This window comes from Dipodomys ordii, unplaced genomic scaffold, assembly GCF_000151885.1.
Source record: "Dipodomys ordii isolate 6190 unplaced genomic scaffold, Dord_2.0 Scaffold5, whole genome shotgun sequence".
Classification (NCBI taxonomy): domain Eukaryota; kingdom Metazoa; phylum Chordata; class Mammalia; order Rodentia; family Heteromyidae; genus Dipodomys; species Dipodomys ordii.
In genome coordinates, this window is record NW_012267221.1 from 37343248 (window position 1) to 37362860 (window position 19613).

Sequence of the window (19613 nt, forward strand, 5' to 3'; positions counted from 1 at the left end):
GATGGGAAGGGGAAACAAAGGAGGAGGCAACATGCTTGATAAGAAATGTACTCATTATCTTGCCCATGTAATTGTAACCCCTCTGTACAATATTTTCACAATAAAAATTAGTTTAAAAAAATAAATAAAAAGATGACATAAAATTTCAAAAAAAAGAAGAATTGCAAGTGGGGCTGCAGGATCTACACTCCTAACAGAAGATGAATCTACCTACACAGTCAAGAAGAAAGAAAGATGGGACAGAGCCTGTCTTCAAAGAGAACCAAAGCAACAAACTATCAGTTCTGTCTGAATAAATCAGATATATCATTTTTCATTCATAAAAATGGCCAAGATTAAAACACTATCTACTCCTGGATGCTGATGAGCGGATGAGCTTTTATACATGCTGGTGAGAATATAAACTGGTGTGTACAATACTTATCAAAAGCCTTCACATTTTTCACATCCCTTGACATAGTAATTCCACTGCTTAGAAATTTATCCCTGGGATGTGTTTCACCCTTTATATATTTATCAGAATCACTAGTGAAACTCTTATGAATTACAGATTTCTGGGCTATGTCCTGGAAATTCTTGGAAGGAAGTCTGTGAATCTGGATTTAAAAACATACATAGGCCATTTGAACTTAGTTTTTAAGAGTTCAAGTAATAAGAAAGCCAATGGTTGGTGAGAACCCCATCTTTTATTTCCTCCCCAATGTCTGTGGACCATCACTAGACCTGGTGTTCAGTGTTTTGATCACTCAATAACATAGTCATCTTTCCATGGTGATAGAATGAATCACATCTTCAGTTAAAGAGAGATGTGAGAGACTAGAAGTATGCCTGTCACATTCAAACCACAGGACCACCATAAGTAGTAAAAAAAATAAAGAGGCTTATTTAAGATTATCATAAAAGAATGGCACAGACTAAAGTCAGTTTCAGTATAATAGTTATTGGAATGTTAATGTTTTTTCGTAGCACTGTATGTAGGATGAATAGACATACTTCTAGATCATTTTCACAGTTTTGTTATTATGCTGGCCACCTCTGTAATCCCATATTTTGAAATTGATTGCTCTATCACATTAAACTTGGATACTTCAAATGATTTTCCAAATTGCTTTTACTAAAAGTGGTGAGCAAACTTAACTGTACACCAAAATTCCAGTTTTCTCTTGGAAAATAGGTGTGGGAAGCCTAGCCAGGGTTATGCTTCCTCACCACTCATGTGGCAGACGAAGCAAGTATACTAGCTCCTGCTTGAGATGCAGATATAATGCATCATGTCTAAGCCAAGGCATGCAAGAGGGAGCTGTGACTTTAAGTTCTTTCTCTGTCTGTAGAGGCTTCCAGTCCCTAAAAAAAGACCAGAGCTCTACTGGGAGGAACTTAGATTCCCAAATTACTGTGAGAAGGAAAGCCACCCACTCACCTACCAGAATATTAAGCATTAGACTGTTAAATGGCACAGTAAATACAATTTTGTTGACAGCACAGTAGCTAGTATTGTCCTCACTAATATACTAGTTTAGACTCATCACTAGTGAGTATTAGAAACTATACCACTCCAAGTGATTTTGATGCACGGGATAGAAACTCATTGACCTAGCAAAATAATCATAAATGTGAATGAAAGTTTAACAATAGGTTTTCATGCAACACCTGTTACTATTGGTGCAAAACAGTAAATGTTCAGTTAATAGGTAAATGAAAACAACACTGAAAAATACTTAATCTTATGGAAGATGTTTACTATAAGTGAATATATTAGGATTAGGAAAGGAAATCATAATACAATATTAATGTTTAAAGTAAGTTAATATTGGTAGGAAATACACTATAATAATTACAGTTGCTATCAGTTAAAGATAGGATTAAGTAATGTTGCATATCTATGTTTAATAAATATTGTTGAAGATATATCTCTGTATCTCTATATAGAGACATCTATCTATATATCCCCCCTTTGAAACAAGTTGTTTGAAAGCCAGTAAGTATGTTAGTAAGCTGTATCAGCAAACATAAAAAATTCAAAAATAATCCCTCAGCCTGGCTCAGGAAGCATGAAGTTTGCTGGCTCAATAACTTATGAGACTTGCCTATCTTTGAAAGAGGAGCTCAAACCAAAGTCATTCACAAGTTAAATCTATTATCTATAAGATATAGTTTCTGTCTTTATAATGGACAGAGACTAATTTTTAATGATGATATGTTTCATTTACTGACAAGTTGTTTGGTTCACAAAACAAATAATGAAAAGGTAAGTTTAATTCATAGCAGAGGTGATGAAAGGAAGCATTTCCTAGAGATCATGTTGGTAAAGGCTTGAAAAAGCTACAAAGTCTGTTTATGCAGTATCATTCCCTAGAAATTTAAGAAATAGGAAAGATCAAAGTGATTTAGGTATGATTTATTATAGCCCTTTAAAATGATAATTTATGATTCATGTGATATCATTCATTATGCTTATGAAGATGTAATAGAGTAAGAATTGGAAGTAGAATTGCCCATTTTAGACTGGTTAAATTATGGTATATCCATAAGATGCAAAAACATAATTTAACACTGTAAAACATTGCTGAAAGGAAAGGTCAGGGTAAATAGAAAGATGTTTCATGTTCACAGATTGGAAGATGGCATCATTAAGATATCATTTTTCCTAAAATAATGTACAGATCATTTGCTATAATTCCAATAAAAATCTCAATAGATTTATTTGTAGAAAATGATAAAAAAATTCCTAACAATTAAATGAATGTTCCAAGCATCAAGAAAAGTCAAGACTATCCTAAAGAAACAGAACAAAATGTATGGACTTTCAATATATCATATTATAATTCTATAAATTAGTTGTATAGGTACAAGGAAAGACAGATTAACATAGAGCCACATAAATACAAGACACCTGATTCATAAAAAAATACTGTTGCAATCTACTGGACAAAGGGATGGTTATTTCAACATAGGGTTCAGGGTCACCTGCCTTATTTATATGGAAAATTCTTCCTTGACTTCCCATCATGTACCAGACACAAAAGTCAATTCCAAAGATAAAACTCTTGAAAGTTAACATACTAAAGGTCTCAAAAGGAAACTTAGAAGATTGTCTTTCTGATAGAAACAAGCAAAGATTTTAAAGATGCTGCTCAAAAAACATTAAGCTTAAAGCTTTTTAAAAATTATATCTCAGAGCCGGGTGCCGGTGGTTCACGCCTGTAATCCCTAGCTACTCAGGGGGCTGAGATCTGAAGATCACAGCCTGGGCAGGAAAGTTTGTGAGATTCTTTATCTCCAATAAACCACCAGAAAACTGGTAGTGGCACTGTGGCTCAAGTGGTAGAGTAATGGCCTTGACCTGAAGAGTTCAGGGACAGCATCCAGGCCCAGAGTTCAAGCCCCACAACTGACAACAACAAAATTACAACTCAGGGAGAAAATGAGGGAGGGGGTAACAGTGTTTAAAAGGAAATGTATGCATTACCTTATGTAGGTAACTGTAACTCCCCTGTTCATCACCTTTACAATAAAGACCTATAAAAAATTGTATCTGGGCTCAGAATGGGGCTTAGTGGTAGAGCATTTGCCTAGCATGAATGAAGCTCGGGGTTTGATTCCTCAGTATCACATAAATGGAAAATGGTGCTGTGGCTCAAGTGGTAGATTGCTAGCCTTGAGAAAGAAAAGCTCAATTATAGTGCCCAGGCCCTGAGTTGAAGCTCCAGGACTGGCAAAAAAATTATACCTTATTAAAACTAAGAGCTTTGGTTCATCATCATTTTTGGAAGGATGAAATGAAAGTCCCCCTGTAGAAGAAAATATTTATGGTACATGTATCAAGAAAGGACTCATCCTGAATATATAAAAGAGTACAAATCAATAAAACAAAGTCAGACAAAGCAATTTTTAAATGGGGAAAAAACTTCAACAAACACTTAGAAAAGAGGATATCAAAGTATCCATTTAACATAATATTCTCAACCTGCTTAGCCATCAGGAGAAAGGAAATTAATATTACAATGAAATAGCACTATATACACACTAAGATGACCAAACTGAATAAAGACTGACAACCTGAGTTAGCAAGGAGTAGAGCCACTGAACTCACAATGCCTTTCGTGGCAGTATAAGAAGTTGGGTGGTGGGAAGCTGAGAGCCTGTGGCTCACGCCTGTAAACCTAGCTACTCAGGAGGCTGAGATCTGAGGATCACAGTTCAAAGACAGCCTGGGCAGGAAAGTCTGTGAGACTCTTATCTCCAATAAACCACTAGAAAACCAGAAGTGGTGCTGTAGCTCAAGCGGTAGAGCACTCACCTTGAGCTGAAGAGCTGAGGGACAGTGCCCAAGCCCAGAGTTGAAGCCCCAGGACCGACAAAAAAAAAAGAAAGAAAGAAAGAAAGAAAGAAAAGATCACAGAAAGAAGTTGGGTGGTATCCTCTCCTAAACCCAAACCATTCTACTTTAAGGAATCCATTCAAAAAAAATGCTTATACCTACTCAAAGATATGAATAAGAATACTTACAAGTTTTAATTATAATATGCAAAAGCTATATATCATAAATAATATACAATAGCTTGTACATTACCTAGGCAAAAACTGTTTCCACTCACATGAGAATGGATAAATTGTATTATATTTTACTAAGCTCTAACTAAGCTTTAACTAAGCTTTACTAAGCTATAACTGATTTTTAAAAAGAGCAAAATATCAATGCACATATCATTTAGATAAATCTTATAATGGAGAAAAGAAATAATCCAATCTCAGAAAATCATTCTGTAAAATTTCATTCATATGAAGTCCAAGACTTCCAAAAGAAATCTACAGCAGTATAAGTCACAATGGTCATCATCTTTGTGAGTGGTAGAGACTAGGAAAAAGCGTGGAGAGATTTTTGAGCATAGAGAATATTCTGTACCTTGACCATTGAGCTGTCCATCCAAGATTTGAGAATAATACTGTGTGTATACATTTTTAAAGTGATGTACTTTGCTCTAAAATTGTTCTAAAATGTGATACAATGTTAGACCTCGATCTACATCTCTTTCAGTCTGACTATAACTTTCTCATGAAAGCAGAGCGGGCAGTTACAAAGTGGCACAAGTCCTCCTATGTGATTTCTAAGTGAATCTCCACTCTGTCACTGTACTGTATCTTCGTGTGTGAGGAACTTCAAAATCTTCTGTATTCCTTTAGTCCAAAGAGTCAAAGAGTCCTTTAGTCAAAGAGTCTTGACTTACTCAGTTCCTGGGGAGTTGGTATAGGTTCAGAAAGATCACTTTCCTTCCCAAGGTGAAGGCTGGTTCTTTTTTCCTCTTCAAGAGTTAGTGTATTTCCTCACACTGCCAAATGCTCAGTGTCTCTTTTCTTCCTCTAACAGACTTCTTCAGCTCTTCCCGCTTCTAGTCCCATCTAAACTATCTTCTCTCACATAGATGTTTGGTTCTAAATACACTCCTTTGCAGAGCCAATTCCTTCCATCCTTACAAATGACCAACTTCAGCAAGAAAAAAGTCATAATGTAAGTAGCTCTTGTGGATCCTGATTAACATGCATTTGCAATAATGTGATGTTTGTTCCAACAGTTAAGGGTAGCATTGCAATAAAACAATAGTCCACTTTTCATTTATTAAAAGTAAACACACAAAGCCCTTGCTATGTGCTGGGCTCTCAGTGTAAAGCACTGAGAAAGAAAATAGAACCCATAGCTAAGATATGGAGCCAACCAGATACCCCTCACTAGATGAATGGCTCAAGAAAATGCTAGATAGATAGATAGATAGATACTCACATTTGTTAGGAAATGCAAAGATTTGGAAAAAAATCATATTAAGTGAAGTGAGCCAGACCCAAAGAAATATAGGTCCCATGGTTTCCCTTATTTGCAATAATTAGTAGATATCTAGGATAATCTTATCAGATGTGCAGAACAGCTCAAAAGCTACGTACATATGACTATATAAGATGATGCTAAGCAAAATGAACCCCAAGATATGGACACAAGTGGTTTTTCTTTGTTGTTGTTGTTTTTAATGTACTATGTGATTTTTCTTTGTTTCTTTTGTATGTTCTTCCTCCTATGGTATATCCCCGTTGTCACTGTATTTGATTTTGGTGCCCTACATCTTGCATTTATCTAATTTGGGGAGTGGAAGAAAAATAACAAAATTCTGAAACAAGGACACAGGATAACGCATTGCAACAATGATGCTCACAAGACACTATGCTGGAAATGAACTTTACAACTTTGGAGGAAGGGGGAAGGAAAGGATAGTAGGAAAAAAACAAAGGAGGAGGTAACAATGTTCGACATGAAATGTACTTATTACAGTACTCATGTAACTGTAACCCCTCTCTGTACAGCATCTTTACAAAATTTTTAATAAAAGAAGAAACAGGGGCTGGGAAGATGGCTCAGTGGTAGAGCGCTTGCCTTGCATGCCTGAGGCCCTGGGTTTGATTCCTCAGCACCACATAAGCAAAAAGAAAAAAGCTGGAAGTGGCGCTGTGGCTCACGTGGTAGAGTGCTAGCCTTGAGCTGAAGAGCTGAGGGACAGCGCCCAGGCCCAGAGTTCAAGCCCCACGACTGGACCAAAAAAAAAAAAGGTGAACTATACAGAGAGTAAAAAGGTCAGTAATTTCTAGGCACTCAAGATGAAGGAAAGGAGGCATGTGGTAGGCATAGCACATTACATATTTGTTGAGGTCCATAGAATTATGTGGCACAAAAATGCATTTTAATGAAACCTTGTATTTTAAGTTGATAATAATGCATTATTACTAGTTCAACTATTGCAACATACACATAGAATACTTCTATTTATTTTATGAATGAGAATAATACTAACTCAAATTTTTATTAAAAGACAAAGGCAAGGGATGTACTGTCTTATAAATCTCTGTTCCAGTGCTACTGAGCTTGATTATGATGTGTAAACAATCCACATAAGTAACACATATATTAGATTCAAAATTTCATGAAGAATACATATTAATCCATCCATAAATTTTTAAATGGTAAAAGAATTCCAAAAATGTTTTACCCTTAAATCTGGCTTAAAAATAAACTCAGGATGTATGTCTGATTGTTTTTACTAGATTTAAGCTTTACATATGTAAATATTTTGAAAGAAGTAGAGTGTTTTCTCACCTGAAGAACTTTTCTAATTCTCTTTAGATTGTGTATCAGGAGCAGGTTTTTCTCTTTAGAAACACGACCTAACTGTTCATCCAGTTGTATTAATAAGTTTTGGAGGAGAATTGTTGCCATGGTTTCATTGTTAGAAGCTGCCTCCCTGAAAAATAAAAGTGTTATTACTCACCAGGAAAAAATCTTAGTAATATATCTACTTTTTTGCAATGTGAATTTTAAAATGTTGAGTCTGTTCCATAGTGAAAGCACACATAAAAAGATACTCAACATCACTTATCATTTGGAAACTGTAAATCAAAACTATAGATACCATCTCACATTTATTAGGATGCCAATATCAAACCCAAAGAAATAAAACAAAATAGTCGACACATATTGGCAAGGATATTACAAAATGAAACCTGTATTGCTGATGAGAATATAAAATGGTACTGCTACTGTAGCAAACAGTGTAACAGTTACTCAACATAATGAACACAAAATTATAAAAGGAGCCAATGATTCTACATTTGTATATGTTTTCCAAAAAATTGAAAGCAAAGATTCAAACAGATAGATATGTGAATATCTATATGTGAATATCTGTATGTTCACAGCAACTTTATTGCCAATAGCAAAAAGGGGAAACAACACAAATATTCATTGACAATGAATGGATCCAAAAAAAAAAGGGTGATAAATAGTTAAAATGCAATGTTATTTGACCTCAAAATGATACAGGCAGCCAGGTGCTGGTGGCGGGTGCCTGTAATCCTAGCTACTCAGGAGGCTGAGAATTGAGAACTGAGGTTCAAAGCCAGACTGGGCAGCAAAGTCTGTGAGAATCATGCCTCATGGTTAACTTCAAAAAAAAAAAAGTTGTAAGTAGAGCTGTGGCTCAAGTGGTAGGTAAACCACTAACCTTGAGCATAAAAAGCTCAGGGACAGCATCCAGGACCTGAGTTCAAGCCCCTGGACTGACACAAAAAGAAAAAAATAAAAGATACATTCAACAACAGTATGAATCAGTCTGGAAAACACTACACCAAGTGACCAACGAACTACTCTTCAACACATGACATTAAAGGACAAAAATTATATGATTTCACTTATATGAAACTAGAGTAGTTAAATTCATAGAGAAAAACAGAATGGGACTGCCAGAAGCTGGGGTTGGAAAAATAGAAGTTATTGTTGCATGAGTACAGAGTTTCAGTTGGGGAAGACGAAGTTCTGTGGACAAACAATGGTGATAATTGCACAAAAATGTGAATATACTGAATGCCACTAAATGGTATACTTCAAAATCACAATAAAAAGATGATTGAAAAATACTCAATGTACCTAAGTGATAAAGGAAATGGGAAATATGAAGAGGGAAGGAACAGATAGCATGGGCAGAATGATGGAAGAGGTGACTATGAAAAGGAAGCACTGGACTCTTAGATGGACACGGTCAATTGTAACCCCCTGTACAACCTTTTGAAGTTCAGAAAAAATGAAATTAATAAAAATAATAAGGTAATTGAAGCAAAAAATTCAATGTAAAAGTGAGCAGTGCTTTTATGATTCATGCATAGTTTCACATCAAAGAAGATCTTCAGAGGTAGTTCTCACCTACAAAGGCCCAGTATAGTCAATACAGAGCATATTACCTGCCTTGAAGTTGTTCCAATTTTAATAGGGGTAGAGAAAGCAAAGGCCAGGAAAGGAGGCTATTTGAGAATACAAATCCATTAGATGGCTAGCTGGGGCAGGATGAGGGATATGCTGGAGGTGGGGAATGAAAGCTTCCTAGAAAAGGTGAAACAGTTCTTCAAAAGAACATTCATTGATCAATGTTCTATCAAAATATTGCATTCAGACATAACAGTTTTGTTTCTTGGTTAAGGCATAAAGTATTGGGGGGTGGAGTTGGTTTACACAAAAACAATACATCAAAACCACTAGGGTTTCATCTATACAAAGGATAACGGTTCTTATTTTTTCTTCTTTTTTGTGCTGGTCCTGGGGCTTGAACTCAGGGCCTGGGTCTATCTCTCTAGTTTTTTATCTTCCTTCCTTCCTTTCTTCCTTTCTTCCTTCCCTCCTTCTTCCTTTCTTTCTCTCTCTCTTTCTTTCCTCCTTCCTTTTTTCTTTCTCTTTCCTCCTTCCTTCCTTTCCTCCTTCCTTCCTTTCCTCCTTCCTTTCCTCCTTCCTTCCTTTCTTCCTTCCTTTCCTCCTTCCTTCCTTCCTTCCTTTCTTTCTTTCTTTTCTTTCTTTCTTTCTTTCTTTCTTTCTTTCTTTCTTTCTTTCTTTCTTTGTTTCTTTGTTTCTTTCTTTCTTTCTGTCTTCTTTCTGTCTTTCTTTCTGTCTTTCTCTCCCTTCCTTCCTTCCTTCTTTCCTTTCTTTCTTTCTTTCTTTCTCTCTCTCTCCTTCCTTCCTTTCTCTGTCCTTTCTCCTTCCTTCCTTTATTTTTCTTTCTTCTCCAGACTAGCACTCTACAACTTGAGCAACAGCTCCACTTCCCACTTTTTCAGTAGTTTATTGGAGATGAGAGTCTCATGGACTTTCCTGCCCAGGCTAGCTCAGTTCTCCTCGATTAAGAAGGCCTTTTAAAGCCTTGAAGAATTCTTTACCTGAAAATAATTTATCTACTGAGTCAAATGCAGATCATATCATAAATCCATAAGGACAGAGCATAAAGCATTTACATATTAACTTCTAGGGAAAATAGTCAATCCTACCAGTCTTGATTTTCAATCCACTGGGCCAGCAGATGTCGTATTTCCATAGGAAAATTGTCATCATAGAATTGATCTACTTGCTCCAAAAACTTAATTTCTAACTGTTGGACTTGATTCCATTGAGACATGCTATAAAAGAAGAGGTAAAATAATAATTTTTAAAATATTATTGATTGGTAATGATTACATGTGTTTCCCTGCTAGACAACCACTTCTTGAGCCATACTGCTGGCCTTTTTTTGCTTTACTTTATGAGTTAAGGTCTCACATTTTTGCCCCAGGCTGGCTTGAAACCATGATTCTCTCTGCCTTCAGAATAACTGAGATTATAGGCATGAACCACTTTACCCAACCTCTACTTTTGTAGACTTTCAAAGAAGACAGAAAAATGCTATTTTGATCTAGCAAATCCTCTTTTTTTTTAATAATTTATTTCTAATGAACAAGGCAGGTTTTTTCCTTTGCCCCCAAACCTCATGTTTCCTTGCTTTAATACAACCACTTGTTCTGTTTGCCCACTCCAAGAAGCTTTCTCTGTGCCCCCAAAACATGATGTATGGTTCCCCAACTTTTTATAGCAATCTGTATTCTCAATCAGCTGCTCTCTCCTTGTCCTTTGCTGGACTATTAGACTCTAAGTGACTTGCAGATGAATATATGCATAACATTGACTATAGCAACCAAGACACCCCAAAAGCCTCTATTTCATGAAAATGCTCAAACTATTTTTTCTTTATTTCAGATTTGTCTCGCTTCTAGATTCAGCTGAATGCTTCTAAATTCTGGTATGATTCCGTATTAGCCTCTTGAAGAATTTCATACATTTATTTTCATGGGTTCTAGTTATATCAGTTCAAAATCTAAATCAGTAAATATATTTACAAACTCTATGGTGGATCTACTATAACTAGGCAAAGTTTTTTAAGTCTACTATAATTTGACTGATGCCTATCTGTATAGTATTATGTAGCACCTTTAAGTAACCCTCAAGTTACTTAAAGAGGAAGAAGCCACACTTGACACATATTTGACATATTGCCATATTGTCACAAAACAAAAAGTACCTATTTCCCCCACATAACTCTGCTCCAGCCAGGTACAGAAGCTGTGAACTCATTCTTGAACTCTAGAAAACCTACACCATATTGTCACTTAAAAATTACCATGCTTAACTTTCCTCTACTGTAGAATTTTTAGTTTTGTCAGAAATACTAGGCCAGAGAAATAAACTTTTCGATTATTAATCACCACAATATTTCAACATATAGTAAAGAAAGGCTAAGGTTTACTTATGCTTCTACAACAACCATGACAGTAAGTTTCATATATGTATTCTTTGGGTTTCATAATGAACCATTTTTGAGCATCTTTTGCTTGAGCTCTCAGTAAGTCATCGAAAGTCATAGAAAGAAAACTGTTGTTGGCAGGTTTTTTTTTTAAGAGAAAGCAAGTAGGGGGGAAACAACCAACTTCATTTGCATATTACTTTAAATTTATGAAACCTTTGCACACTCCAGTGCTAGGCATCATGTTGGCAACTCAACAAATATTACTAAGCAAAGAGAGATTGGCATTCTTGATGTTATGGATAGATTGTAAATATTCAGTTTTAAAAGTTAAAAACAAAATCCTGAGGACCAAACAGGTGAAATGACATCTGCCCAAGACATACAGTTCCTAAGACAGACCTGAGGTCTCCCTCTGTGGAACTTTCCAGATCCTGGCTGTATATTACATTACACATAAAACAGAATGTCTGTTTTCAGGCTAGTGTCAGCATTACCTTGCTGCAGCTCTACCAGTTTATTCTAGATAATGTCAGCAGAGAACAGGAGCCGAAAATTGCATTACAGTTTTAACTCTACTGCTGTGAAGTCCTGGCTATGATTTGGATGACAAATCTGTTTTCTAAGGAAGAGTTAATCTATCCTAAAGCACTCTGAAAATCTGAAGTTCCTTTTCAAAGAGCTGAAGTCAGAGCTGAGAGGGGGAAAAATAAAGTGTAAATAGACTTAAGACATTCTTGTCTATTGAAACCTGGAGAAATGGCTGTGGTTAGGCCTCCAGCAGGCTGGTGTGTTCTCTTTAGCGGAGGGTGAATTTTCAGTGTCAAGACAACTACATCTTAACTTCTGAAAACTGGGTGCCTGTCTGTTGCAGGGGTGGGGAGCATTTGGGTCTCCCTTCTGAAGGCTAACAGTATAACCTTGGCTCTCAGACTCTTGGCCTCTCAGATCCTGGCAAAGGAGATGGCTTGCCCTAAGTTCGCTCTTATCAAAAACCACAATCACCCCTTAGCAGCAGGCTTTTTTTTTTTTTGAAGCTCTTATAAACCAAACTCATGTCAGACTCCATCAGCTCTAGCGCTGGCTAAAAAAGTGAAGAGGGGGCTCCTTTTAGCCCTGGGGACCCGTCTCTGGCTGCAGCCACAACCCCTAATCCCCTGGGCTCAGCCTCCCTAGATTCCTGGCTGTGAGTGGGAGACCTGCCCCATCTGTGAATCTCCTCATGTACCCTTCTTTTTTCTCTTTTCTTTCTTTTCTCTTTTCTTTCTTTCTTTCTTTCTTTCTTTCTTTCTTTCTTTCTTTCTTTCTTTCTTTCTTTTTTTCTTTCTTTCTTTCTTTCTTTCTTTCTTTCTTTCTTTCTTCCCTCCTCGTTCAAATGCAAAAAAAAAGAAAGAAAGGAGAAAAACTCCAAATGCAAAGTAAAGCCCCTGCAGGAGCAGATCCTCCTGAGTAGAGGATGAGTCTGCCCGGCATAGCTTACCTGCTCTCAGCCCAGGTCCCTGCAGCACAGCCCTCAAGTCCAAACTCCCTTCAGAGTCCCCAGGACACCGCCACTGATGCCATGTCAGAAGCGGATTTGCATTTCTCCACCCACTTGAGGCTTTCCTGTGCGTCAGTACCTGAGTCTTGGGACTTTACTTGGGCCAGTTCCCACCCACTCTCTATTCTAGAAATTCTTAATTCTATTAAGTGAAGTAAGCCAGGCCCAAAGAAACATAGGTCCCATGGTTTCCCTTATTTGCAATAACTAATATATGTCTGAGACAAGCAGAAAAGGTCAGATAAGTTGATGTTAGGTGAAATGAACCCCAAGATAAGTATTCAAATGTTTTTTTTTTCTTTCATGCAATTGTTTCTAACATATTTATAAGATTATTTCTTTGTTGCTTTATATGTCCCTCCCCCACGGTATAACCCCTGCTTTCACTGTATTTGATGTTGGTATAATTTGTGGAGGGGAAGGGGAAAAACAAATGGTTTAAATAGGGATACAGGTGGACCTATTGCAACAATAAGATGTACAAGTCGGTATGTCGAAAAATGAACTTTACAACTTTGGTAGGGGGTGGGGGATAGGGGGGTGTAGAGGTGGGAGGGGGCAGGAGATGGGAAGGGATGTGAAGGGTAAACAAAGGAGGAGGCAACAATGCTTGATAAGAAATGTACTCATTATCTTGCCCATGTAATTGTAACCCCTCTATATGGTATTTTCACATTTTTTTAAGGAAAAAAAGCTGAGCCAAGCTGAAAGCCCTTTGCAGCGCCCCCCACCCCTTGGACCCTCAAGAGCACTAAGGCTGTCAGAAGAAACTTGAGGGCCAGGGATGTACACTCCTTTTTTTTCATTTTCAATGGGTTCCTGACACAACTCAGGATCCTCTGCAAACTTACCTAGAGCTTATGCCCTTGGCTCCCTGTGTTCCTCGTTTCAAACTCCACACATCCTGGTAAGGCAGCTCCTGGAATGGAAGCTGTGGGTAGCCACAGTCACTAGCTCTAAACTCATAAACCTCCAAACTCATAGACACAGGAAACTCATAGACTTGTCTGTGTTTCAACTCTAGCAGGGTCTGCTCACTTGGAGGACAGCCTCACCCAGAGGATTGGGCCAACTCCTGTGCAGGTCATTAATGTCTGCCCTCATGAGCCAGCATCCTCCTACACTAAGGAGCTCTGTACCTGGTGGAGACAGGGGAGGGGTGGGGTAGATTCTTAGCCCTTTGTGACAGGGACATCATTCTAGAACCTCGGAGCTGGAGGAAGCTTTGGTCCCATTAGCTTCTATATCCTGTTTCATAGCTGGAGACACTGAGGGCCAGAGACATGGCCAAAGTTCCATTAGTGGTCTTTTCAACCCATCTATTTAGAGTTATGTTAATTCCTTGGAATGAAATGAGAGTTCTATAAATAATTGGTAACCTAAAGATAAGCCCATGGGAAGCAGAGCAGAAGCATGGCTCATTATGATCACACACACCCAGAACAATATGCTCAGGGAAAGGCCTCATCCACCACTCACTCTGACTAGCTGTGACTCAGATGTGCCCTCCAAGTTCTCCTCCTGGCCGGGTGACATGGTTATCATGAACTTCATTTCCACCTCTCCTCCCACCGACAAAGCCAATCAATCCTTCGGTCAATTTTATATCGCTCTAAGTATACTGTTCAGGACAGCCCAGTTGTCACCTCCAGCCAACTCACAAATGTCTAGGTAACTTGCTCTATCCCCACATGAAGAAAGTACCTAATTCTGGTTATTCCATCATAACCTGAAATCCTTCCTTCAGGCCCACTGCTTATCCTGTCCCTATCCTTGTTACTCAAACTTCAGTTCAGCTCGGTCCCAACCTATTGGAAGAAACTTTGGTTTCCTGTAAGAAGCCCATGTAACCCAGTCCATGCTCCTCTGCTGCCCAGACCAACCTGTTGTAGTTCATTTTCCCCTCTTTCCTTCACCTGGAGTGTTCTCTCCCAACTTGTTCACTTATTAAAATCCTGTCTCTGGTGAAGCCTTTCCTGCAACCCAGAGCAATTTCCCCCCGACCCTCCATTGCTACCACACTTCTTGCCCAAAGCAGCACTGTCCAAGAAGAATAAAATGCAAAGACACACATCGAATTTAAAATTGCTCAATAACCTCATTGCATCGGGAAAAGGAATAGGTGAAATTAACTTTAGTACTACAAAGACCCAATGTATACATGAATGTTAACATTTCAGCATAAAGATGTAAAAAAAAAATACTTTGCATTTTTTATTTCATACTCAATTGCTGCGGTCCGGTGGGTATCCTGTCACACTTAGAACCATCTCTGTTCAGACCAGCTACATTTCAAGTGCTGAAAAACCACATTAAGCTGGTGGCTGTCACACTGGACAGCACAGGTATAGTCCACTCATTTGACATTCTTCACTTCCTGGAAGTGTGAAGTCACACTGGTTTGGAATGCCCTTGTCACAGTAATGTGTAACAGTTGAAAGCCTGCTGTGGGAGCTGAAGGATCTTCCCTTTCTCCTGTGAGGATCTCACCTTAGGATGCCTCCAGCTGTTCTCAAACTGTCTTAAGATACTGCATACATAATAATCAAACGATTATTAATAACTCCCTTAAATTCTTGCTTATTATTATTCTTTATGAATTTTCAGTTTACTGCATAAAAAATTAAGTCTCTGGCTGGATTCACACCTATAATCCTCACTACTCAAGAGACTGACACGTAGAAGGCCACTGTTCATACAGAAAGAAAAGCTTGCATGAGGGCTGGCAATGTGGCTTAGTGGTAGAGTGCTTGCCTAGCATGCATGAAGCCCTGGGTTTGAATCCTCAGAAACATTTAAATAGAAAAAGCTGGAAGTGGTGCTGTGTCTCTAGTGGTAGAGTGCTCGCCTTGAGCAAAAGAAGCTCAGGGACAGTGCCCAGGCCCTGAGTTCAAGTCCCAGGACTGGGAAAAAAAAAAGATTGCATGACTTCATCTCCAAAAAGTATTCATTCATTTAAAATTCCAATGATAGCTGGGCACTGGTGGCTCACGCCTGTAATCCTAGCTACTCAGGAGGCTGAGATCTGAGGATTGCAGTTCAAAGCCAGCCTGGGCAGGAAAGTCTGTGAGACTCTTATCTCCAACAAACCACTCAGAAAACTGGAAGTGGCGCAGTGGCTCAAGTGGTAGAGTGCTAGTCTTGAGCTGAAGAGCTGAGGGACCGAGTTCAGACCCAGAGTTCAAGCCCCATAACAACAACAACAAAAAGAATTCCAGTTATATGCCCATTATGTGTTAAATAATATTTTATGAAAAACAAGTATGTCTTCCAACATAAAAATATTACTGAGAATGATGTTGATTTTTTTGCTGATACTTGGACTTGAACCCAGAGCCTTACAAATGGTATGTGTTTACTAACTGAGTCTCATCCCAAGCCCTGATTTATGTTTTTGAAATCTGTATAATAAATCTGTCTTGAGAGAAGACAGCTGGATCCTACTATCTGCTTCTTCATTTTATCTGTTTTAAAATGACATTTTAGAAAAGATCTATGTAGTTGGAAAAGGAGAGTGTATTATAATGATCTTTTCAGACAAAACAGTGTTTCTATGATGCCACACTCAAACTCAGTCTGTTGTAATTTCTTGAGGGCTAGGTGCAGTATGGGGTCTGGAACCTTATCAACAGACTTCATATGTATGGTTACATTAAAATTCATTGGAGTGTCTTGTGTTATGAATGGAAATTACACCCACACATGATTTGGTGGCATATTGGTCATTTGGAAAATATTGGTCCACTGAATGATGCAGGTTTTCCAAATACCAAAATTTCATCTTACAATAGCAGAAAGACATGGTGCGTAAAACATCACTGATTTCATCAGAAAAGCATGCTATGTACTGGGACATGGTCAAGACCATGAATACAAAGCCTTCCTGAATTTTGCCTGGAAAGGTTTAATTTATTATTAGCAACAGACCATGAGGCCATGAAGTGAAAGGCTCACAATGGCAACTCGCACAACAGTGAGTATTGCTCCCGCAGATAACTATTATACCTCCATACGTGCACTTCCTATTTCATCACCTATGGTTCAGAAGATATATCCTTGAGAACTGACACTCAGAAAAACGATTCATTCTTACCACCTCACCGGAATGTTCTTCAGTTAAACTGGCATTTAAAATCTCCGTAGAAGTGTGTGATGAGGGGAAAAAATCCAATAACCAGCTATAGTACTTGGCTTTACCCCCTTACTTCATGTGGAGGCAACAACAGTTTTAGTCCAAGTCGCTTTGCTTCTCTGGTGCAAATATCAGCATAGTAGAAAAAGGCAAAACTGCATTTTGAGGCCCTGAGTTCAAATCCCAGTACTGACAGAAGGAAAGGCCAAGTTACCTCAATATTATAAAAAAAAAAAAAAGCATTTGCAGACAGCAGAGAACTTCTGCTATCTTTGACATATGCTAACACTGAAAACCATTTACTTGGAGCTGTCTTGTCATGAGAAAATCTGCTCAAATGAACACTTTTCCCTTGGTTGAAGAATTAAGTGTTATGGTCAGGTGCTGGTAGCTCCTGCCTGTAATCCTAGCTACTCAGAAGCTGAGATCTGAGGTTTCTGGTTCAAGGCCAGCCCAGGCAGGAAAGTCCATGAGACTCTTATCTCCAATTAACCACCAGAAAACTGGAAGTGGCACTGTGGCTCAAGTGGTAGAGCACTAGCTTTGAGCTAAAGAGTTGAGGGACAGTGCCCAGGCCCAGAGTTCAAGCCCCATGACCAAATAAATAAATAAATAAATAAATAGAATTAAGTGTTAAAATGAATTCCCTATATTTCCCCCAATTTGAAAGCCTCCCAAATTCCTTTCTTCCGTCTAAAAAAAGACCCCTACAATCATAAACACTATACCTAAATTTTTGTGGTTTCATTCCTAGAGGGAAATTCTAGCTTATAGGCTTGCAGGAAACTAGATTTTTCATTCTTGTGAGTCATTTTCTCATAGTACAAGGTAGATAGGTTACCTGAATTCACTGAGCCTCGACTTCTCTGTCTGTAAAAAATGGGGGTGTTCACGGTAAAACCCCTGTTTTCACTGTATTTGATGGCGATATTCTGCACCTTGTATTACATTTTTGTAATTTGGGGAGGGGAAGGATATTGGGGAACGCTTAAATGAGGATGCAGGCTGACCCATTGTGACAATGAGATGTACAGGACACTATGTTGAAAATGGGAAGGAGTTGGGGAGGTGAGGAGGGAAATGATGGTAGGGAGAAAACAAAGGAGGAGGTAACAATGCTCTCTACGAAATGTACTCATTACCTTACTCATGTAACTGCAACCCCTCTGTACACATTTTTACTATATATATATATATATATATATATATATATATATATATGAAAATGGGGGTGTTATATCCCACATTGGTTCAAAGATCTAATGTAAGTAATGAGCTAAGGGGAAATACTCTGTAAATAATAGCTATTGGTAACAGAGTAATACTGAAGCTGAGAGGAACTTTGGAGGTCACAAGACTCTTTCTCTCCCCCTAATTGTACATATCGGCCAATGGCAATGGAGAGAAGGCAGGTCCTGAAAGGTCGGCAGGTTCACACTGACAAATAACAATGGTGTCCATGTCTGTTCTCCTGACTGTGCTGTAAACTATGCTGAGCAGAGCTGCTTATAATAGCAGGACAGAGAATAAAGGTGGCTGTCGCTTTTGTGGTCAGTAAGAGAACTAAGCCAGCTCTACCTTCTCTCCATTCTTATACAAACCATACGAACCTTGTTGTGTTTTCCTTTTGTGATAGAACCTTGCTTTTCCCCCATGCTGCTGCTGCTGCTTTTATATTTCCTGGAGAAAGCACCATGGCACTGGACTTGGATATTGGCCAGACAGAATATGTATATACATAAAGACACATTGTATCGCCCAGTAGTATGTGCCAAGTAATTAGAAAGTGGTATACCAAAGACAGTTTGGTGTGGGTCTCACCAGGTCATCTGTGTACTGTTAGCTCAAGTTTCACCAGACTAGAATGGAGTCTTGTACAAAAGGTGTATGTAGCATGTTTGTGGTCTACCTCCTAGTGACTGTGCACCCTCTACTGACACTTCTGAAGTATTGCAGTACACATATCACCATTCTTTCCAACAATAACAATCACTTACTTGGCTCTAACTCCATGCCAGACATGATGCTGAGAACATCATACACATTGTCTACCTAATCTTCATACTGCTCTATTATGGTATGCAATCTTCTTCACATCCCAAATAGACTACTGGTTACAGATGGTACTTGTACTCTCATCCTCCAGCTCCCCTTGAATGTCTGGACAGATATACATATATTTAAAAGTTCACAACATAAAGCAATGCCAGACACATTGTCAAAGGAGTTACAACATATTTGGCAACATTTGTTTATACTTCTACCTTAAGGATCTGATTCTGCTCAGCCACAAATTACAAGAGACAAAGCTGGGCTGTGTGATACATGCCTATAATTTCAGCTACTCAAGAGGCAGAAGTAGGAGGATCATGGTGTAAGAACAGCCAGGCAAAAATTAGTGAGTACATTCTATCTGAAAAAAGATATTTGAAAGTCCAAAGGGAATGAGGTGTGGCCTAAGTGATAGAAAACTTGTTAGCAATCTGGTGGTTCTGAGTTATATACATATTGCAAGAAAGAAAGAAAAAGAAGAGAGAAACAAATAGAAAGGAATGATTAGTATAGAATATTTGAATTATAGGCTTTTCCCCCAGAAATCTATTTGGACGGTTCATTTTCTCTTAGCCGCCTTATATTTCATGCATTTCTTCCTGTACTGGTCTATCCTGGCACTGAATTTGGGGTCAGCTACTAAATGCTATTTTTTTTTCATGTTTCAATGCCCAGCCCAATGACTGGAATGTAACAGTCCTTCAAAGAATGTGTGCAGACGAATGGAAGGGTTAATGGAGAGGCCTGGTCCTCCCCG

The 19613-nt window shown here is 38.3% G+C and overlaps 1 protein-coding gene across 2 annotated transcripts in view; it reads right to left on the minus strand.

Moving 5' to 3' along the window:
• The window catches only part of Stat4 (signal transducer and activator of transcription 4), a 93467-nt gene extending 80792 nt beyond the window's left edge, over positions 1–12675 (minus strand). For both annotated transcript variants that reach the window (XM_013030099.1, XM_013030094.1), the window contains exons 1-3: positions 12613–12675; positions 9847–9975; positions 7139–7283 (exon numbers count right to left, since the gene is read on the minus strand). In XM_013030099.1, coding sequence (XP_012885553.1) covers positions 7139–7283; positions 9847–9974 — 273 coding nt within the window. In that variant the 5' untranslated portion in view covers position 9975; positions 12613–12675. The remainder of the gene's footprint in view (positions 1–7138; positions 7284–9846; positions 9976–12612) is intronic.
• Between the last annotated feature and the right edge of the window lie 6938 nt (positions 12676–19613).